Source organism: Anomaloglossus baeobatrachus, chromosome 5, assembly GCF_048569485.1.
Source record: "Anomaloglossus baeobatrachus isolate aAnoBae1 chromosome 5, aAnoBae1.hap1, whole genome shotgun sequence".
Taxonomy (NCBI): domain Eukaryota; kingdom Metazoa; phylum Chordata; class Amphibia; order Anura; family Aromobatidae; genus Anomaloglossus; species Anomaloglossus baeobatrachus.
The window spans coordinates 531,118,982-531,137,502 of NC_134357.1; the positions used below are offsets into that span (position 1 = coordinate 531,118,982).

At 46.5% G+C, this 18,521-nt stretch overlaps 1 protein-coding gene across 1 annotated transcript in view; it reads left to right on the forward strand.

Annotated features, from left to right (window-relative positions):
• The window catches only part of LOC142312915 (uncharacterized), a 145,955-nt gene that overhangs the window by 113,124 nt on the left and 14,310 nt on the right, over positions 1-18,521 (forward strand). The window contains 1 exon segment of the mRNA XM_075351903.1: positions 18,392-18,503. Within this exon segment, the coding sequence (XP_075208018.1) occupies positions 18,392-18,503 (112 nt within the window).

An 18,521-nucleotide genomic window follows, 5' to 3' on the forward strand; every position in this document is an offset into this window, starting at 1 on the left:
AAGTCCTGCTGGAAAATGAAGTTTCCATCTCCAAAAGCTTGTCGGCAGAGGGAAGCATAAAGTGCTCTAAGATATTCTGGTAGACGGCTGCGCTAACGTTGGTCTTGATAAAACACAGTGGATCTACACCAGCAGATGACATGGCTCCCCAAACCATCACTGATTGTGAAAACTTCACACTAGACCTCAAGCACCTTGGATTGTGGCCTCTCCACTCTTCCTCCAGACTCTGGGACATTGATTTCCAAATGAAATGCAAAATTTACTTTCATCTGAAAACAACACCTTGGACACTGAGCAACAGTCCAGTTCTTTTTCTCCTTGGCCCAGGTAAGACGCTTCTGGCGTTGTCTATTGGTCATGAGTGGCTTGACACAAGGAATGCGACACTTGTAGCCCATGTCCTGGATACGTCTGTGTGTGGTAGCTCTCGAAGCACTGACTCCAGCACCAGTCAATTCGTTGTGAATCTCCCCAAAATTTTTGAATGACCTTTTCTTAACAATCCTATCAAGGCTGTAGTTATCCCGGTTGCTTGTGCACCTTTTTCTACCACACTTTTTCCGTCCACTCAACTTGCCATTAATATGCTTGGATACAGCACTCTGTGAACAGCCAGCTTCTTTAGCAATGACCTTTTGTGGCTTACCCTCCTTGTGGAGTGTGTCATCGATTGTTTTCTGGACATCTGTCAAGTCAGCAGTCTTCCCCATGATTGTGTAGCCTACTGAACCAGGCTAAGACCATTTTAAACGCTTAGGAAGCCTTTGCACATGTTTTGTGGTAAATATTCTAATTTTCAAAGATAATGACTTTTGGGTTTTTATTGGCTGTAAGCCATAATCATCAACATTAAGAGAAATAAACACTTGAAATAGATCACTCTGTGTGTAATGACTCTATATAATATATGCGTTTCACTTTTTTTTATTGGATTACTGAAATAAATTAACTTTTTGTTGATATTCTAAATTATTGAGATGCACTTGTATGTACCTCTTGTCGTTGACCACAAGCATGTTTTTGCTACATTGGGCTCTGGTTTCTGCACACAACAACAAGCTGTGGTAACTCTGGCAGAGAGGGATTTGAACAGTGGGATGCTGGTATAAGTCTCCTTTCACATTGCGGCATCCGTCCGGACCGCTCCTCCCCCACTCTGCAAAGCGTGCTCCGGACGCATGCGCCCGACAGGGCCATTCACTTTTATGGAGCGCACTGCGTTAGCGTGTGCTCTGTTTTGTGCCATTTTTTGCACATATACGTTTCTGCAGAGGGACACCCGAATGTAGAGGAGTACGTTCGGGTGTCCGTCTGCAGAAACGTATATGTGCAAAAAATGGCACAAAACAGAGCACATGCTAACGCAGTGCGCTCCATAACAGTGAATGGCCCTGTCGGGCGCATGCGTCCGGAGCACGCTTTGCAGAGTGGGGGAGGGGCGGTCCGGACGGATGCCCCGACGGGACCTGTGGACGTAGAGAAAAACGCAATGTGAAAGGGGCCTTAGGCTATGTTCACACACTGCATCTTTTTTCTGAGTGCATCTTGAGTGCATCTTGACTGCATCTTTTTTCTGTGGTCTCAGAAAATACAGCTTGTGGCCCAAAAAACGCATGACGTTTTGCTGCGTTTTTGTGAATGTGTTTTTTAAAGGAGAAACAATGATAGGATAGGATAATTGCTAGATTGCCAGAATAGATAGATAATAGATAGATAATGGATAGAACATATAGAATAGATAATAAGAGACAACAGACAGAAAGAAATAACAGAATAGCTTGATAGAGGGATAGCTAGCTTGGCCAGCTGTTTTTTTATATTTTTTTTTTGTTAAAAAAATGACGCGGAGTATCCTATTTTTCATATCTAGCACAGGAACAGCAGCAGCTGCAGGTTGCAACCGTCAGCTGTGTGCTGTACATTGGCTGGTTATGAAAAATAGAGGGGATCCCACACTTTATTTTTTTTAATTATTTGATTTATTAAAAAAAAAAAAAATGACGTGGGGTCCCCCCCATGTTTTTAAAACCAGCCAAGGTACAGCAGACAACTGGGAGCTGATATTATTAGGGTGGGAAGAGCCATTGTTATTTGGCTCTTTCCAGCCTAACAATAGCAGCCCACAGCCGCCACAGAAGTGGCGCATCCATAAAATGCGCCAATTCTGGTGCTGGGCCCGGCTCCTCCCGTTGCCCTGGTGCGGTGGTAATCGGGTTAATAAATAGTTAATAACAGGCCACAGTGGCTACTAAGCCCTAGATTAGTAATAGCAGCCATCTATGAGACACCCCCCTACACTAATCTGTAAGTGAAAGTAAATAAACACAAACACCCAAAACAATCCTTTATTTGAAATAAAAGACAAGAAAGCACCCTCTTTCACCACATTATTAACCCCCCCCCAACACCCCTCCAGGTCCAAGGTAATCCACATGAGGTCCCACGACGCTTCCGGCACTGCTACATATCTGAAGCTCACAGCGAGCGCCATAGAAGAACACTACCCGCTGTGAGCTCCACGCAGCAACTGACGTGAGCTGCCTGATAAGCGGTGACGTCACTCAGGTTACCCGCTGCCACAGCTGGAGTCCTCCACCTGTGACAGAAAATCACCTGAGTGACTGAAGTGAGCTGTGCAATCAGCGGGACGTCACTCAGGTGATTTGCTGTCACAGGTGGAGGACTCCAGCTGTGGCCGCAGCTAACCTGAGTGACATCAATGTTGAGCGCGCGGCTCACTTCAGTTGCAGCCTGAACTTCACATCAGGCAGTCTTGTTCTATGGCACTCGCTGTGAGCTTCAGATATGCAGCAGTGCTAGAAGCATCGTGGGACCTTGTGTGGATTACGTCGGACCTGGAGAGTGGTGTTGATGTTAATAAAGTGGTGAAAGAGGGTGCTTTTTTGTCTTTTATTCCAAATTAAGCATTAATTCGGTGTTAATTTAATTTCACTTACAGATTAGTGATGGGGAGGGGGGGGGGGGTGTCTCGGGTAGACGACTGCCATTACTAATCTAGGACTTAGTGGCAGCTACAGGCTGCCATTAACTTCTTATTACCCAGATTGCCAAGGCAATCGGGATGAGTTGGGTAAAGTCCTGGAACTGTCGCATCTAATGAATGCGGCAATTCCGGGCGGCTGCTGGCTGATGTTTTTAGGTTGGGGGGCTCCCAATAACGTGGCTCTCCCCAGCCTGAGAATACCAATCCTCAGCTGTGAGGCTTTATCTTGGCTGGGTATCAAAATTAGGGGGACCGCACGCCTTTTTTTTAAAATTATTTATTTATTGCACTGTACGATATAGACCCGCCCACCGGCGGCTGTGATTGGTTGCAGTCAGACAGCTGTCACTCAGCATGAGGGCGCGACTGACTACAACCAATCACAGCCACTGGTGGGATGGGGGAAGCAATGCATATTCAATGAAGGTAGTGAGCGGCCTGGGAAGTGAATGACTGGCCGCGGGAGCAGTGTGACAGCCGCGCCGGTGATTCGGTAAGTATGAAGCGCTTGCTCCTACCCCTTTGTGCCAGATTCTGGTCCCCATTGACTTTATGGGAACAGGCATCTAGCCAGCTGCCAGGGATCAATCCCCCACAATCCCAAGTCAGCGGTGGATTGATCTACCAGTCCTCGAAATGAAGGGACAATATGCAATAAGAATTGATATGCTGCATCTTGGCTGCATCTTCAAAAACGCAGCCAGAAAAATGCACTGTGCAGACAGCAAAATAGAAATATCATAGACTTTGCTGGGAGAAGGAAACGCACGCATTTAAGTGCATCTCTGTGATGTCAAAAATGCACCAGAAATGCAGTCAAAGATGCAGCGTGTGAACATGGCCTAAGGCTAAGTTCACATCTTCCTTTGTTTTGCATTGGTCACAATCCGTTGCCTTGAGGAATTACGGTATCCTGCAAATTTTGCGGGAATCCGTTTTTCCCCATAGACTTCTATTAGTGACGGATTGTGACTGATGGCCCTTGCGTTGCTTCCACCGCGTGACAGATCAGTCGTTTACTGACTGACCGTCAGGGTGGAGTAATGCTGAATGTAAAGTTTTTTGTGTGCGGCGGATCATTTTTTTACTGTGAGTATGCGCACAGTAAAAAAACCATGATCGACTGTAAAATCCGTTCCAATGGTCGGAACGATCAGCTGATCGGCTGGCAGCAAACAATCAGCTGATCGCCTGGCTTTTGTGAACGATCAGCTGATCGTTCACAAAAGCCGACCGATCAGTTGATCGTTCACAAAAGCTGGCCGCCGGTAAAACAGTAAAAAAACCAAACTTTTTTTGCAGCATCAGTCACATCAGTTGTGCCACTATCTCCATGCATCCGTTGCATCAGTCACACAACTGATTGTGACTGATGCAAAACAACAGAGGTGTGAACTTAGCCTAAGAGTTATCAACATACAGGTGATAATCCTTTTCCAGCAATGGGTGCATCAAATCCCACACTATTTTCCCACTCACCCCTAGAACAGGGGGACATTCTGTTTGTTGGACCCATGTGTCCTTCCCTTCATAAACTCTAAACCTGTGGGTGTACCCTGAGGTACTCTTGCAGTTTGTGGAGTTTAATTCCATACCTGGCCCTCTTACTGGGCAGGTACAGTCGGAATTTTAGCCTCCTCTTGAAGTGGAGAAGGGACTCATCCACGCAGATTTCTCTTTGGATTATGTACACTTCAGCAAAATTGAGATAATCTCAGGGAGGACATTGCGAATTGTCATTGAAATGTAAAAATTTGTGGATGGCCTCAAAACGTTTACGGTCAGTACCATGCAGAATACTGGAGTGTTATAGAAAATATCAAGAACATGATTAAGACCTGAGCGTTGAAACGCATTGTTCTGTCTGCCTCCTCATGATACAAGCCCTTACTTGCTGCATTTTACATATTTCTAGAATAAATTTTTGGATTTTATTTTCAGCGCTGGACTTTCTATTTTTCTATAAAATATCAACGCTCCAATATTGCCGAAATTCTGTCGTCTTCACTATCCACATGTAAAGAATACAGTGTGAAGAGTCCAATACTTCATTTCTACTGCGTCTACAGGTGTCCAGTTAGAAAATGATGAAGTGCGTTTTGGGGCCAAAAACTGTTGGGTGTACAAATTTGTTTTCACCACCTCAATGAGACTTAGAAACTGCTCAGAGAAAAGTACTTTGAAAAAGGTTGGCAGTGACAAATTGGGTCTTGATTGGGGAATACAATCATGTCAGTGGTGCAAAATTTTTGGTGGTGAGGTCCATAGGGGGTCACTACTCAAGGAACTTACCCAGGTCTCTGGCTTATTTATTGTCCTGCATCGCATCGCTGTGGTGGTTGTGCATCACTGGAGGTGGAATAAAGGAAGGTAGGATCCTATCAGTATCGTGCTTGCGTGCGTGTAATAACTAAACTATATTCAGGTGTGTGTGGTGCAAACTTTTGTATACTTTTTAGAAGTGTAAAAGAAAATCTAGAAAAAGAAATTAAAAAATTTAAATTTGATAAAATAGAAAAGAAACTTACTAAACGGACGACAGTAAAATATTTTTTTTTTTTAAAAAAAAAAAGTACTGAGCTTCCGAAACTGATACTAAGCCTACTAAAAAAAAAACAAATGCAAATCAGCGGTTGTAGGACACACACGCGGGTGTGGTGCAAACGGGGGGAAATATCGGACAATAAAATATTAAAATAAATAAATAAAAATATCGTGGCCAAAACTTGCACAGACACCGATCAGTAATTGGCGTCACTAATCAGTGGCTCAGCAGCTGCAGGATGTACACACACGGATGTGGTGCAAAAGAAAAAGCAGCTGCCAAAACTTGAGCAATGAAGTACCTGATCAGCGATTGGCAGCAGAAGTGGGGATTGAGGTCGGCTGGAAAAGACCAGGACCAAAAAAAAAAAAAAAATCTTTCTACTCACAGGAACAGAGAACAGCAGGAGCAGGGGAGACCGGAACAGAGAACAGCAGGAGCAGGGGAGACCGGAACAGAGAACAGCAGGAGCAGGGGAGACCGGAACAGAGAACAGCAGGAGCAGGGGAGACCGGAACAGAGAACAGCAGGAGCAGGGGAGACCGGAACAGAGAACAGCAGGAGCAGGGGAGACCGGAACAGAGAACAGCAGGAGCAGGGGAGACCGGAACAGAGAACAGCAGGAGCAGGGGAGACCGGAACAGAGAACAGCAGGAGCAGGGGAGACAGGAACAGAGAACAGCAGGAGCAGGGGAGACAGGAACAGAGAACAGCAGGAGCAGGGGAGACAGGAACAGAGAACAGCAGGAGCAGGGGAGACAGGAACAGAGAACAGCAGGAGCAGGGGAGACAGGAACAGAGAACAGCAGGAGCAGGGGAGACCGGAACAGAGAACAGCAGGAGCAGGGGAGACCGGAACAGAGAACAGCAGGAGCAGGGGAGACAGGAACAGAGAACAGCAGGAGCAGGGGAGACAGGAACAGCAGGAGCAGGGGAGACAGGAACAGAGGAACAGCAGGAGCAGGATTACTGATCAGAGGACTACAGGATCGCAGGAACACAGGGAGTGGTTTCACAAGCAGAAATCACTTGTGGCACCCCAAATCTCAGCAAGATAGTGTCGCAGAACGTCATGGGGACCACTCTCCTCACATCTCTAAACCGGATTGAGGCTGAGGAGAGCGATCACTGGGGGGTCAAACTGCACCTCTGCACACTGATTGGAGCAGTCGCGTGTCACAGCACGAACGCTCCAATCAGGGCTGTAGGGGGTGACACCACCATTGCACAGCTCTAGCCTATGATCGGCGCTGTTGTAGCTTTGATTATAGCTGGATCTCAATGTTTCAGTTCAGGCAATTTAATTGCCAGAAACATTTAAATTGCTGCGATTGGCTGTTCAGAATTAAACAGCCAGCCACAAAGATCGTAGTTGCGGGGTGGCGATGAATTCTGGTGCTGTGCTTTAAGAAATGGCAGGTACCATCGTGCAGTGGCAATGGAGGCCGTGTGAATGCTAGGACGTATCTATACATCCTAGGTCGGTAAGTACTTCCATTCTAGGATGCATAGGTCGGGATGGGGATAAAAACTGCACCCCTCACAGTTCCAAACTGCTGCTGGAAATTTTTTAACCATTCATGTGCTACACAGAAACTAATGCAAAGTTAAAAGAAAAATTTTACCTCTAAAATGTTGCTTTAGCTCCATACACACTTGGCTCTGCACACGTCGTACACACACTGCTTGTTCCGCTCCGCACGCGTCGTACACACACACGGCTTGTTCCGCTCCGCACGCGTCGTACACACACACGGCTTGTTCCGCTCCGCACGCGTCGTACACACACACACGGCTTGTTCCGCTCCGCACGCGTCGTACACACACGTCTTGTTCCGCTCCGCATGCGTCGTACACTCACTGCTTGTTCCGCTCCGCACGCGTCGTACACACACACACACGGCTTGTTCCGCTCCGCACGCGTCGTACACACACACACGGCTTGTTCCGCTCCGCACGCGTCGTACACACACGCCTCCGCTACGCACGCGCCTCCGCTACGCACCGCCTCGTACACTTGCGCCTCTACTACCCACGCCTCGTACACACACACCTCCGCTACGCACACGTCGTATACATGCAGCTCCACTTCGCTCCGTACACACATGGCTCCGCTCTGCACATGACAAACACATGTGGTTCTTCTCCATACACGCACCGCACCACTACCCTTCCCTCTGTACTTGGTGGCTCCACCTCGCACATGTCGTACACACATGGCTCCGCTCCGTACGTGTTCACACGTGCTTCTGCTTCGTACACACACGGCTCCGCTCCCCACACCTCGTACACACGCGGCTCCGCTCCCCACACCTCATACACACACCGCTCCGCTCCCCACACCTCGTACACACACCGCTCCGCTCCCCACACCTCGTACACACGCCGCTCCGCTCCCCACACCTCGTACACACGCCGCTCCGCTCCCTACACACGCCGCTCCGCTCCCTACACACGCGGCTCTGCTCCGTACACCTCGTACACACGTGGCTCTGCTCCGTACACCTCGTACACACGCGGCTCTGCTTCGTACACCTCGTACACACACAGCTCTGCTCCGTACACCTCGTACACACTCAGCTCTGCTACATCCACACTGTAAACCCCTCCTGACCCCACACATAACTTTCCCCTCATCCAGCACCATGACAACCAGCACAGCAGAGTCCTGCATACACTGAGGAGCTGATCATGTGACCCCTGACTCCTCCCCTCCAGGTGACATCATCACAGGTCCTGTAAGCTCAGACCACAGCCATATATCCAGGTATGACGTCATTTCCGGTCACGCCCACTAGCGTGCAAGGAGCCCATATATTGTAGGCTCAATCGTGGAGGTATGTGGAGATTCTCCATTACTGGGGATAATAATAATTATTATAATAATAGTCTTTGGAAATCAAATGTGGAAGGAACACATGGAGCTTTCTCTCCTTTTTATTGCTTGTATTGTCTCTGGAGAGAATACATCCTGAGCCGTCCTTTGTATTCACCACACTTGTATTTATACATATAAATGATAACGTTCAATGAATGGAGCCGGATCGGTTCGACCATCACTATTCAGCACTGAGACTGTTCAGGAGTTTTTGTTTTCCTACTTTCTAATAATGATAACTTTCTTATTCCTTTTCTTCTGATAAATACATTAGACCCAACTATGGAAGACGTAAAACATGAAGTCACATATTCCTCCTATAGTAAAGCGACCTGTTCTTGTGCCAAAACCCTATAATGTTCCCATAGTTCCCCATCCCCCCCAAAGGTGTTAAATCCTCAGCAAACCAAATTAAAGCTACCTGATTTAAAATGTCTTTCTTTATTAAAGAAACAACAAAACACAACAAAATACAGTGGAACCTTGGTTAATGAGAACAATCCGTTCTGGGAGTGTGCTTATTAACCAAGTTACTCGTTCAGCAAAGCAAGATTTCCCATAGGAAATCATTGCAATGCAGACAATTCGTTCCACATCTTGTTAAATGTCCCATCCTGGTCCCCTAATGTGCCATTCCACACACGCACAAACACACACACACATACAAACTCACACAAACACACAAGCACGCACATATTATGCTCACCTTACCTTCCGTTCCATCGCTGGTCTTCTGGGACTTGCTGTTCTCCGGTATGGGCTGTGTATCGGGTTACAATAACGACGAGGGAGGAACGTCCGCTACCAGCGCGCTAACGTCAAAGGCAGGAGCCGCTTGCCTCTGATTAGCCAGCGCGCTGCCTTTGAGTAGCGGTGACAGCTGAAGTTCCTGTCTCGTCGCTATGGTTGCTGATGCACAGCCTGGAGTGTAGCGGCGAACTACAGGACCCAGGAGGCTGGCGATGGAACTGAAGGTACATATATTATGCTCACCTTACCTTCCGTTCCATCAACAACCTCATGGGTCTTGTAGTTCGCCGCAAGGACGTCGCGATGTACCGGCAGACTACAAGAACCAGGAGGCCGGCGATGGAACGGAAGGTAAGGTGAGCATAATACTGTGTGTGTGTGTGTGTGTGTGTGTGTGTTTTGTGCGTGTTTGTGTGGACTGCAAGTGTGGGTCAGAGCGTGGTGGATGTACAGAACCGGAAGTGTGTGCGATGAGTATTTTGCTCGTACAGCAAAGCTTTCTTGTAAACCGAGTTGCAAATTTACAGAAAGCTTTACTTGTTAAGCGAAATTCTCGTTAACTGGGTTACTCGTTAAGCGAGGTTCCACTGTATGTATTGTGAGACAGGGAATATAGCTCACCAATGGTGTGAACAGGGTGCAAGACTCAAAAATATACAACTAAACAATAGGATAAAGAGTTGCACACCAGTCACAATGTATAGGGGAATAATGAAAAGCATAACTGCTATAGGAATAATAGACTGAAAAATACAATGGACTATGTGAAATAAGTGAAAAACATGAAAATGGTATCTGCATAACTGCTATGAAAAATAGAAATGAGAGATATTTAGCCATTGTATTGATCAATGCAAAGGAGCCCCAAAACCAAACGCCAAGGTAATCTCTATTTTTGGGGTCCCTAACCTATGTGTAACCTCACCTGCAGTTAAAAAACTTGCTCTGTATGGGAAGCAAGGGACCAAGCTATATATGGGACCAAGCTATTTTTCATAGCAGTTATGCAGATACCATTTTCATGTTTTTCACTTATTTCACATAGTCCATTGTATTTTTCAGTCTATTATTCCTATAGCAGTTATGCTTTTCATTATTCCCCTATACATTGTGACTGGTGTGCAACTCTTTATCCTATTGTTTAGTTGTATATTTTTGAGTCTTGCACCCTGTTCACACCATTGGTGTTCCAGACATACATTCTTTAGTTAGTATGCACTTTTTGTCTGAGAACCCTGCCCCACCCATAGCCATGTCTCTTATTTCACACATATATAGCTTGGTCCCTTGCTTCCCATACAGAGCAAGTTTTTTAACTGCAGGTGAGGTTACACATAGGTTAGGGACCCCAAAAATAGAGATTACCTTGGCGTTTGGTTTGGGGCTCCTTTGCATTGATCAATACAATGGCTAAATATCTCTCATTTCTATTTTTCATAGCAGTTATGCAGATACCATTTTCATGTTTTTCACTTATTTCACATAGTCCATTGTATTTTTCAGTCTATTATTCCTATAGCAGTTATGCTTTTCATTATTCCCCTATACATTGTGACTGGTGTGCAACTCTTTATCCTATTGTTTAGGGAATATAGCTCAGCTGGGATCTTTGCTTTGGTCCAAGCGAGTGGCTATGGATTCACAGATGACAGCGGCAGACTGGCAGGTTCCAAACAGATACGGCCACTGCCGTGTTTATTGTGTACACTTATGCTTCAGTGTTACACATGCAAAAACAGGAAAATAAACGTCTAAGGCCGTCTGGCCACTAACTAACAACAGAATGCTAACTACAAAATAAACCTATGTAACAAACAAAACAGTATTCTCTTACTGTGTGGGTTCCTCAGCACAGCCAGTGGAGGAATGGAGTCTCAGCCCCAGCAGCCATGAGCCTGTACTGCTCTCCTCAGCAGCCTCCCTGTTCTGAATGCCTCCTGATTATTTCAGCTGATCCAGTGAGGAATCAAAACCTGGATTGAATGGGGAGAAGGGAGCAACCAGTCCCACTGCCATTTGCTCCAGGAAAAACCGAGCCCAAAATTGCAATGAAATAAACAGTTTTCAGTGACTACCTTATTGCTGAGCCAGATATAACTTTCCCAGCTTTTCCCAGCCCATTTGCATGGGCCGACTGCTCCACAGTCAGTACATGGAGACATATGAAATGAACCGAGGGGAAACATACCTGTTCTCTAGTACTTCTCCCCTCGGCATCTCACAGTATAAATAAACAAACATGACATTAAAATGAGCTCAGTGTGAAAAAAGGAAAGGGTGATGACAGGTTCATCCCCTATCCTTTCCCTTCCTACCATACGGGGGGTCGGCGTCCTATCCTCACTGACGCCCCCGTTCACCAACAGCTAATCCCTATCTGGTCCCTGCAATATTTCTAGACCCCAATGCTCCTGTTTTAGCAGTGGGAAATAGTGAATCTGTGTCGCCCAGGGAAGGGGGTACTCGGTCCCGGGCACTACTTATAATTGGGAATGTCACTCTGGTGGCTGTTCCCCGGTCCCTTGCCCTGGGCCCCTTTTGTAATGGGAATATTTACAGGGGTGATAAGAGTGATTGTCATGTGACGTCATCTGCGGGTTGCGGTTAAGGATGGAGAACCGCCGCTGCTGAATGTGGGTACTCCCAGGGCTGATGGTGATTGCAGCAATTGTGTTAGGCCCTCCGCAATTAGGGCCGTGCCTGGGAGATGTAACGGGGTTCACACCAGGTTGTCTTCATCAGTCTCTACTCACTTGGACCCAGGGGTTGCTGGTTCAGGTCCCAGGAGTATCAGTGCCAATGTAGTGACCCAGGTTGCTCTGTCCCCGACACTCTCTGTTGGTTGGGTCCTTCTCCGTAAGGCGGGCAGTGCGGACCCTGTGGGAAGGTAAGTGTCCGAATCCCGATCCTAGTTTGCTGCTGATGCCCCCGGATTATTTGGTTCGGTGAAGTCCATAAAGGTGTCCTCACCGGGCAGGTATTTACCAAGCCGTTTAAAACTGTCGCCTGATCTAGGGCCCTGTGCCCCGTTCGTGCTCTGGTCCCAGCGGTATCTCCGGTACCCGTCCTGGCGACCTCTCTCCCATGGTCACCGTTACACAGACCCAGCTCAGGCACGTCCACGCACCTCTTCTTTGTGCGACCCTCTCCTCACTGACTGCTGACCCCTCTCACCAGGCTGGCTAATCCCAGGGACTCGTTCCCATAGCAACCATCCCCTTACATGGTTAACCCTCTATGCCCAGTGTGGAGTGGAGAACTAGGATTTTATTTGTGTTTTGGTGGTATCGGCAGTGTTACTCCAGGTCCCAGGGGGTAGGTCCTGCATCCCAAAGAGGGTGCAGTTCCCTGTAGTGCCCTGACGGTCACAGGGGTGCTACACATCACCATTCAGCCCATAGAGAGATAATCAGTGTCCTGTCTGAGGAAAGTACGTTTGTCGAGGATTGTCTCCTGTTGTTATTATTAATGGGAATACGGCCATACTACTTCGTTAATAAAAGCATAGGCCATTTGTCTGTGTGAGGTAGAAAGACAATAAAAGTTAGATTATTCCAAATCAATCCAAGAATTTGCCTACGCGTTTCGCCCCTTTTAACAGATACAGGGGCTCATTGGGGGCGTCTCAACCAAATTCTTGAAAAAATAACGGATCACAATCTACAAAACAAAGAGAATCCATTGTTATCACCTATGGATGAATCCTACATGATATTACTTCACTAGTTATACTGACCAGTTTTAATAGCCAATAGATCTCATGCCGTGTACTTATAAGACTGCCTAATATCGGAGGCTCGCTGCTTTAGTCAGTCGATATATTTTCATAATTGCACCTGCCTGTCAAGTTAACATACATAGCGATTGTCAAATACATTATTTGGTGACTCATAACACAACCATTTCTACATATTACCTTAATATGATACAGCACAAATTCATTAATGCTCCGCTGGCTGAGATATTCACCAAAATCCTTAAGAGTCTGTCCCATTATATACAGAAAACCATTATCAATAAAGCGTCTAATATCCACTTCCCATTAGTAGGTTAAGAAATGCAAACAAATATTTCCTTTTTCCTTTTAGGCCTAAGACACACGGCATGAAAATCGGTGCTAGTGGAGTACGATAAAACATCGCATTCCACTCGGACCAATATTAGTCTATGTGTCAGCACACATGAGCAATTATATTTTCTCAGCCCTAATCGGACCGAGAAAACAATTGCAGCATGCTGTGATTGTAATGTGTTCCTGGTTTCTTTCGCACCCAATCAAGTCTATGGGGCGAGAGAAAAATCGCACTGCATTCGCGGTACATCGGTGTACCGCAAGTGCAGGGCGAGAATGGCAATAGCCGGCAACGGAGGAGAGAGGGAGATAAATCCCTCCCCTCCGTAGCGCCTGCCTGCCCTCCTCAGTGCCGGCCCGTCCCTCCTCAGCGCTGACCCGCCCCCCCGCAACTGAGGTCTGATCGCATGATGAGACCTCAGTCGCAGTGACATTCGCATGACACTCGGCTCCTGCTGTGCTACCAGCGTGAACCGAGTGTCATGCGAGGATCGCATTAGTCCCCCGTGTGGCCCCCGCCTTACCGTATGTATTGCATACCTGTCCTTAATACTTCCTCATTGCTAATAATACAAGTCATCCATCATTTAGAAAATAATAGCCATGAGGGGTTCACAAGATCCTTATGGTAATTTCTGACCAGTGAACATGAACATACCACTGTTGTTCATCAATTAACAATCCCAGTATATCTGTTGTTATATATTGCATACCTGTCTTTAACCCCTTCACGATTATTTTAACGTGATTTAACGACCAGGGACGTAACTTTACTGCCTAAAGTTCATTTGATTGCTGTGGCCATAGCAACGACTTTCAAATGATGTCCCCTGCTGTTTCTTACAGCAGGGGACCTTTGCTTGACCCCGGGGGGGGGGTGGCATCGCCACCCCCCATCGACGATCGTTGTGATTGGCTGTTCAAATCTGAACCGCCAACCACATCGTTCGCACTTATTTTGGCTAAAACAATGCCTGAATCAGTGCAATACTGTGAGATCCTGCTATGAGGTGCCGCAGCAGCTGCAGCAGATCATAGCTGGAGCTCAACACGGTGCCCCCCTGCCCCTGCAGCACTGATTGGAGCGATCGTGCTATGACGCGCAATCGCTCCAATCAGTGTGCAGTGGGGCGGTCTGATCTGCAGGTGACCACCCTCCCCTGGCTTGTTGGTCTGGGAGCCATCCCCCCCAACATGTCTGCAGCGTGCAACTGGCTGGTATATGTAGTACCACGCCGCCGCCGCCCGATCGCCGCTCCATGTGAGTATTGCTCCCTCTGATGTCCCCTGCGCGCTCCCGCGATGGCCCCTGCGTGCTCCTGTGATGGCCCCTGCTCGTGCATCCCCGCGATCTGCCCCCCGACATCCCGATCTGTCTACCTCCCCCGTGATCTCTATTCTTCTTCCCTGCTTCTGCAGCTGCTTCTCTGGTCTCCTCCACCCCCTCTCCATCTGCTCTCCCTCTCCGACGTCCTCTTACCTACCTTCACCGGGTCGTCCGAAGTCTTCTCTGGCTCGATCAAATCTGCTTCCATCGCTGGGTCCTTCCTGGGTCTTCTGATAAGCTGTCCAACCTCCTGCCTACTGTTCCTGTAAAGCTGTCCATCTCCCTGCCTTCTATTCCTCCTGCAGTTCCTCTGGGTCCTGTGAGTATAACTTTTTTTTTTTGTATCCCCTGTCCATTTTCATACCTCATCCGTCTGTGTGTCCCTCCGAGCGCTGATCAGGGATGCAGATAACGGATCTGCATCTGTGGTCAATTTTTGGCGTGACTTTTTTTTTCCGTATCCCTGACGCTTTTTGTATCGTGTCCGTCCGTGCGTCCCACCGAGCGCTGATCAGGGATGCAGATAGCATATCTGCATCCATGGTCAATTTTTGGCGGGACTTAAATTGCACAATACGTTTTATGGTGCATTTTTTCCTGGTAACATTATAAAAAAAAAAACAAAAAACAACTAACTGGTTGAAGCAAAAAATTTGTGGTAAAAAAAAATTATTTTCACGGTTCAACATTATCAACTTCTGTGGAGCCCCTGGAGGTACAAGGGGCTTACCAAACATCTAGATAAATTCCTTGAGGGGTCTAGTTCTAAAATGGGGTCATTTGTGGGGGAGCTCTACTGTTTAAGCACCATATGGGGTCTCCAAACGTGACATGACATCCGCTAATGATTCCTACCAATTTTGCTGTCAAATGGCGCTCCTTCTCTTCTGACCTCCGCTATGCGCCCAAACAATTACTTTCCACCAGATATGAGGTATCATCGTACTCAGGAAAAAAATGAACGATACATTTTATGGTGCATTTTTTCCTGATACCCTTGTGAAATAAAAAGCTACCTAGTTGAAGCAAATCTTGTGGTTAAAAAAAAAAAAAATTCTTTTCACGGCTCAACGTAATAAACTTCTGTGAAGCCCCCAGGTGTTCAAAGTGCTCATCAAACATCTAGAAAAATTATTTGAGGGCTCTAGTTTCTAAAATGTGGTCACTTGTGGGGGGAGCTTCATTGTTTAGGCACCTCAGGGTGTCTTCAAACCCGACATGGCATCCGCTAATGAGTGTAGCTAATTTTGCACTCAAAAATTCAAATGGCACTCCTTGCTTTCCGAGCCCTGTCGTGTGCCCAAACATTTGATTTCCATCACATATGACATATCTGTGTACTCAGGAGAAAATGCACAATACATTTTATGGTGCATTTTTTTCCTGATACCCTTGTGAAAAAAAAGCTACCTAGTTCAAGCAACAGTTTTGTGGTAAAAATATTTTTTTTCTTTTCACGGCTCAATGTTATTAACTTCCGTGAAGACCCCAGGGGTTCAAAGTGCTCACCAAACATCTAGAAAAATTATTTGAGGGCTCTAGTTTCCAAAATATGGTCACTTGTGGGGGAGATCCATTGTTTAGGCACCTCAGGGGGTCTTCAAACCTGACATGGCATCCACTAATGAGTGCAGCTAATTTTGCACTCAAAAATTCAAATGGCGCTCCTTGCCTTCCGACCTCTGCCGTGCGCCCAAACAATTGATTTTTTTTATCACATATGGGGTATCAGCGTACTCAGGAGAAATTTCACAATAAATTGTATTGTGCATTTTCTCTTTTCTCCCTTGTGAAAATAAAAATTGTATGGCTAAAGAAATATGTTTGTGTTAAAAAGTAAAATTTTCATTTTTTCCTTCCACATTGCTTTGGTTCCTGTGAAGTACCTAAAGGGTTAATAAACTTGCAATGCTGACGATCCGTTCCACAACTTCTAAAATGTCCCATCCTGGTCCCCTATTCTATCATTCCACACATGCACAAACGCATACAAACACACACAAACTCACACAAACACGCATGCACACACGCACACACACATATTATATGCTCACCTTACCGTCCGTTCCATCGGCGGTCTGCTGGGACTTGCTGTTCTCTGGTACGGGGCCAGGCTGTGTAACGCGTTACCATAACGACGAGGCAGGAACTTCCCGGCCAGAGCGCTGACGTCAAAGGCAGAGCCGCTTGCCTCTGATTGGCCAGCGCTCTGCCTTTCATTAGCGGTGACAGGAAGTTCCTCCCTCGTCGCTATGGATGCAGATACACAGCGTGGACTGGAGCGCAGCGGCGCACTACAGCACCCAGGAGGCCAGCGATGAAACGAAAGGTAAACATATTATGTTATATTATATGCTCACCTTACCTTCCGTTCCATCGCAGGCCTCCTGGGTCTTGTAGTTCGCCACGAGGACGTCGCGATGTACCCGGGAACTACAAGAACCATGAGCCCGGCGGTGGAACGGAAGGTAAGGTGAGCATAATACTGTATGTGTGTGCGTGCGTGTGTGTTTATGTGTGTTTGTGCGTACATGTGTGTGTTTGTGTGGACTGCAAGTGCGGGTCAGAGTGTGGCAGATGAACGAAACCGAAGTGTGTGTGGTGAGAATTGCGCTCATACAGCAAAGCTTTCTCGTAAAGCGGGTTACAAATTTACAGAAAGCTTTGCTTGTTAAGCGAAATTCTCGTTAAGAGGGTTACTCGTTAAGCGAGGTACCACTGTATGTCTGTCATGTTTGTTTATATGTACTTTGATATAGTATATGTGTTTAATAAAGAAAGAAATTTTAAAACAGGTAGCTTTAATTTGGTTTGGTGGTTGATATCTACCTGAGATATCAGATATTGGTATACAATTCATGATAAATCCTCAGCCCCATCTTTATGCCGAAACAGATTATCTCATATGTTCTGGGGTCATCACTGCACAGCAGGTGTATAGGATAATAGAGGATAATGAGGCCGTTATGGGGGGATTTCACCAACATTGTGCAGGGAGTTTGTTCTCCCTATAATGAGGGCTATTTCTCATTGCTAAAACTTAAATTGGTAAGGGGGGGAGGGGGTTCACTTAAAACTTTTTTTTCAACAATACTCATTAGTGCAATCATACAACATGCAAGTCTTTCATTACTATGTGCTGATCCATACGAGGAGAGAATACAAAATGTACTTGTGATATCTCATATATTTCCTCTTATTATCTCTAATAATTGTAGATTACAGGAGATTCTTTATGATTTTCTATCTTCTCCCCATTCAGGTCCCTACAATATCAGATCCTCTCAATGGAGATCTGTCATATAAGAGAATTATCCTGATTGATTCGTCAAGGATGGATAGGGACAAGGACAAGATGGCGGAGAGGATATTACACCTCACCCTAGAGATCCTCTTCCGGCTTACTGGAGAGGTGAGCGATTCTGATGACCTCACATTACATCATTCTTATCTATGGGAATAACAGATGGACAGAACTGGAGAGGTGAGGACTCTGGAAATGTCTGTAGTGAGATTAATGTGTCTCTCCATAACCAGGGTTACACAGTAGTGAAGAAGACCTCTAGTGAGCGCTGTCAGGCCCCTGTGTCTGAGGGATGGGGAAGACCCCTGAGCCCAATCACGGGGCCTCCACCTCACCCCCTGATACATGAGGACATCAATGACCAGAAGATCCTAGAACTCACCTACAAGATGATTGAGCTGCTGACTGGAGAGGTGACACTGCTGGGAATGCTGGGACATTATACAGTAATGCTATGGAGGGATCGGGGGGATAACGGTATCATTGTATGTGTCAGGTTCCTATAAGGTGTCAGGATGTCGCTGTCTATTTCTCCATGGAGGAGTGGGAGTATTTAGAAGGACACCAAGATCTGTACAAGGACGTTATGATGGACGTTCCTCAACCCCTCACATCACCAGGTAATAGACAAGACTAAA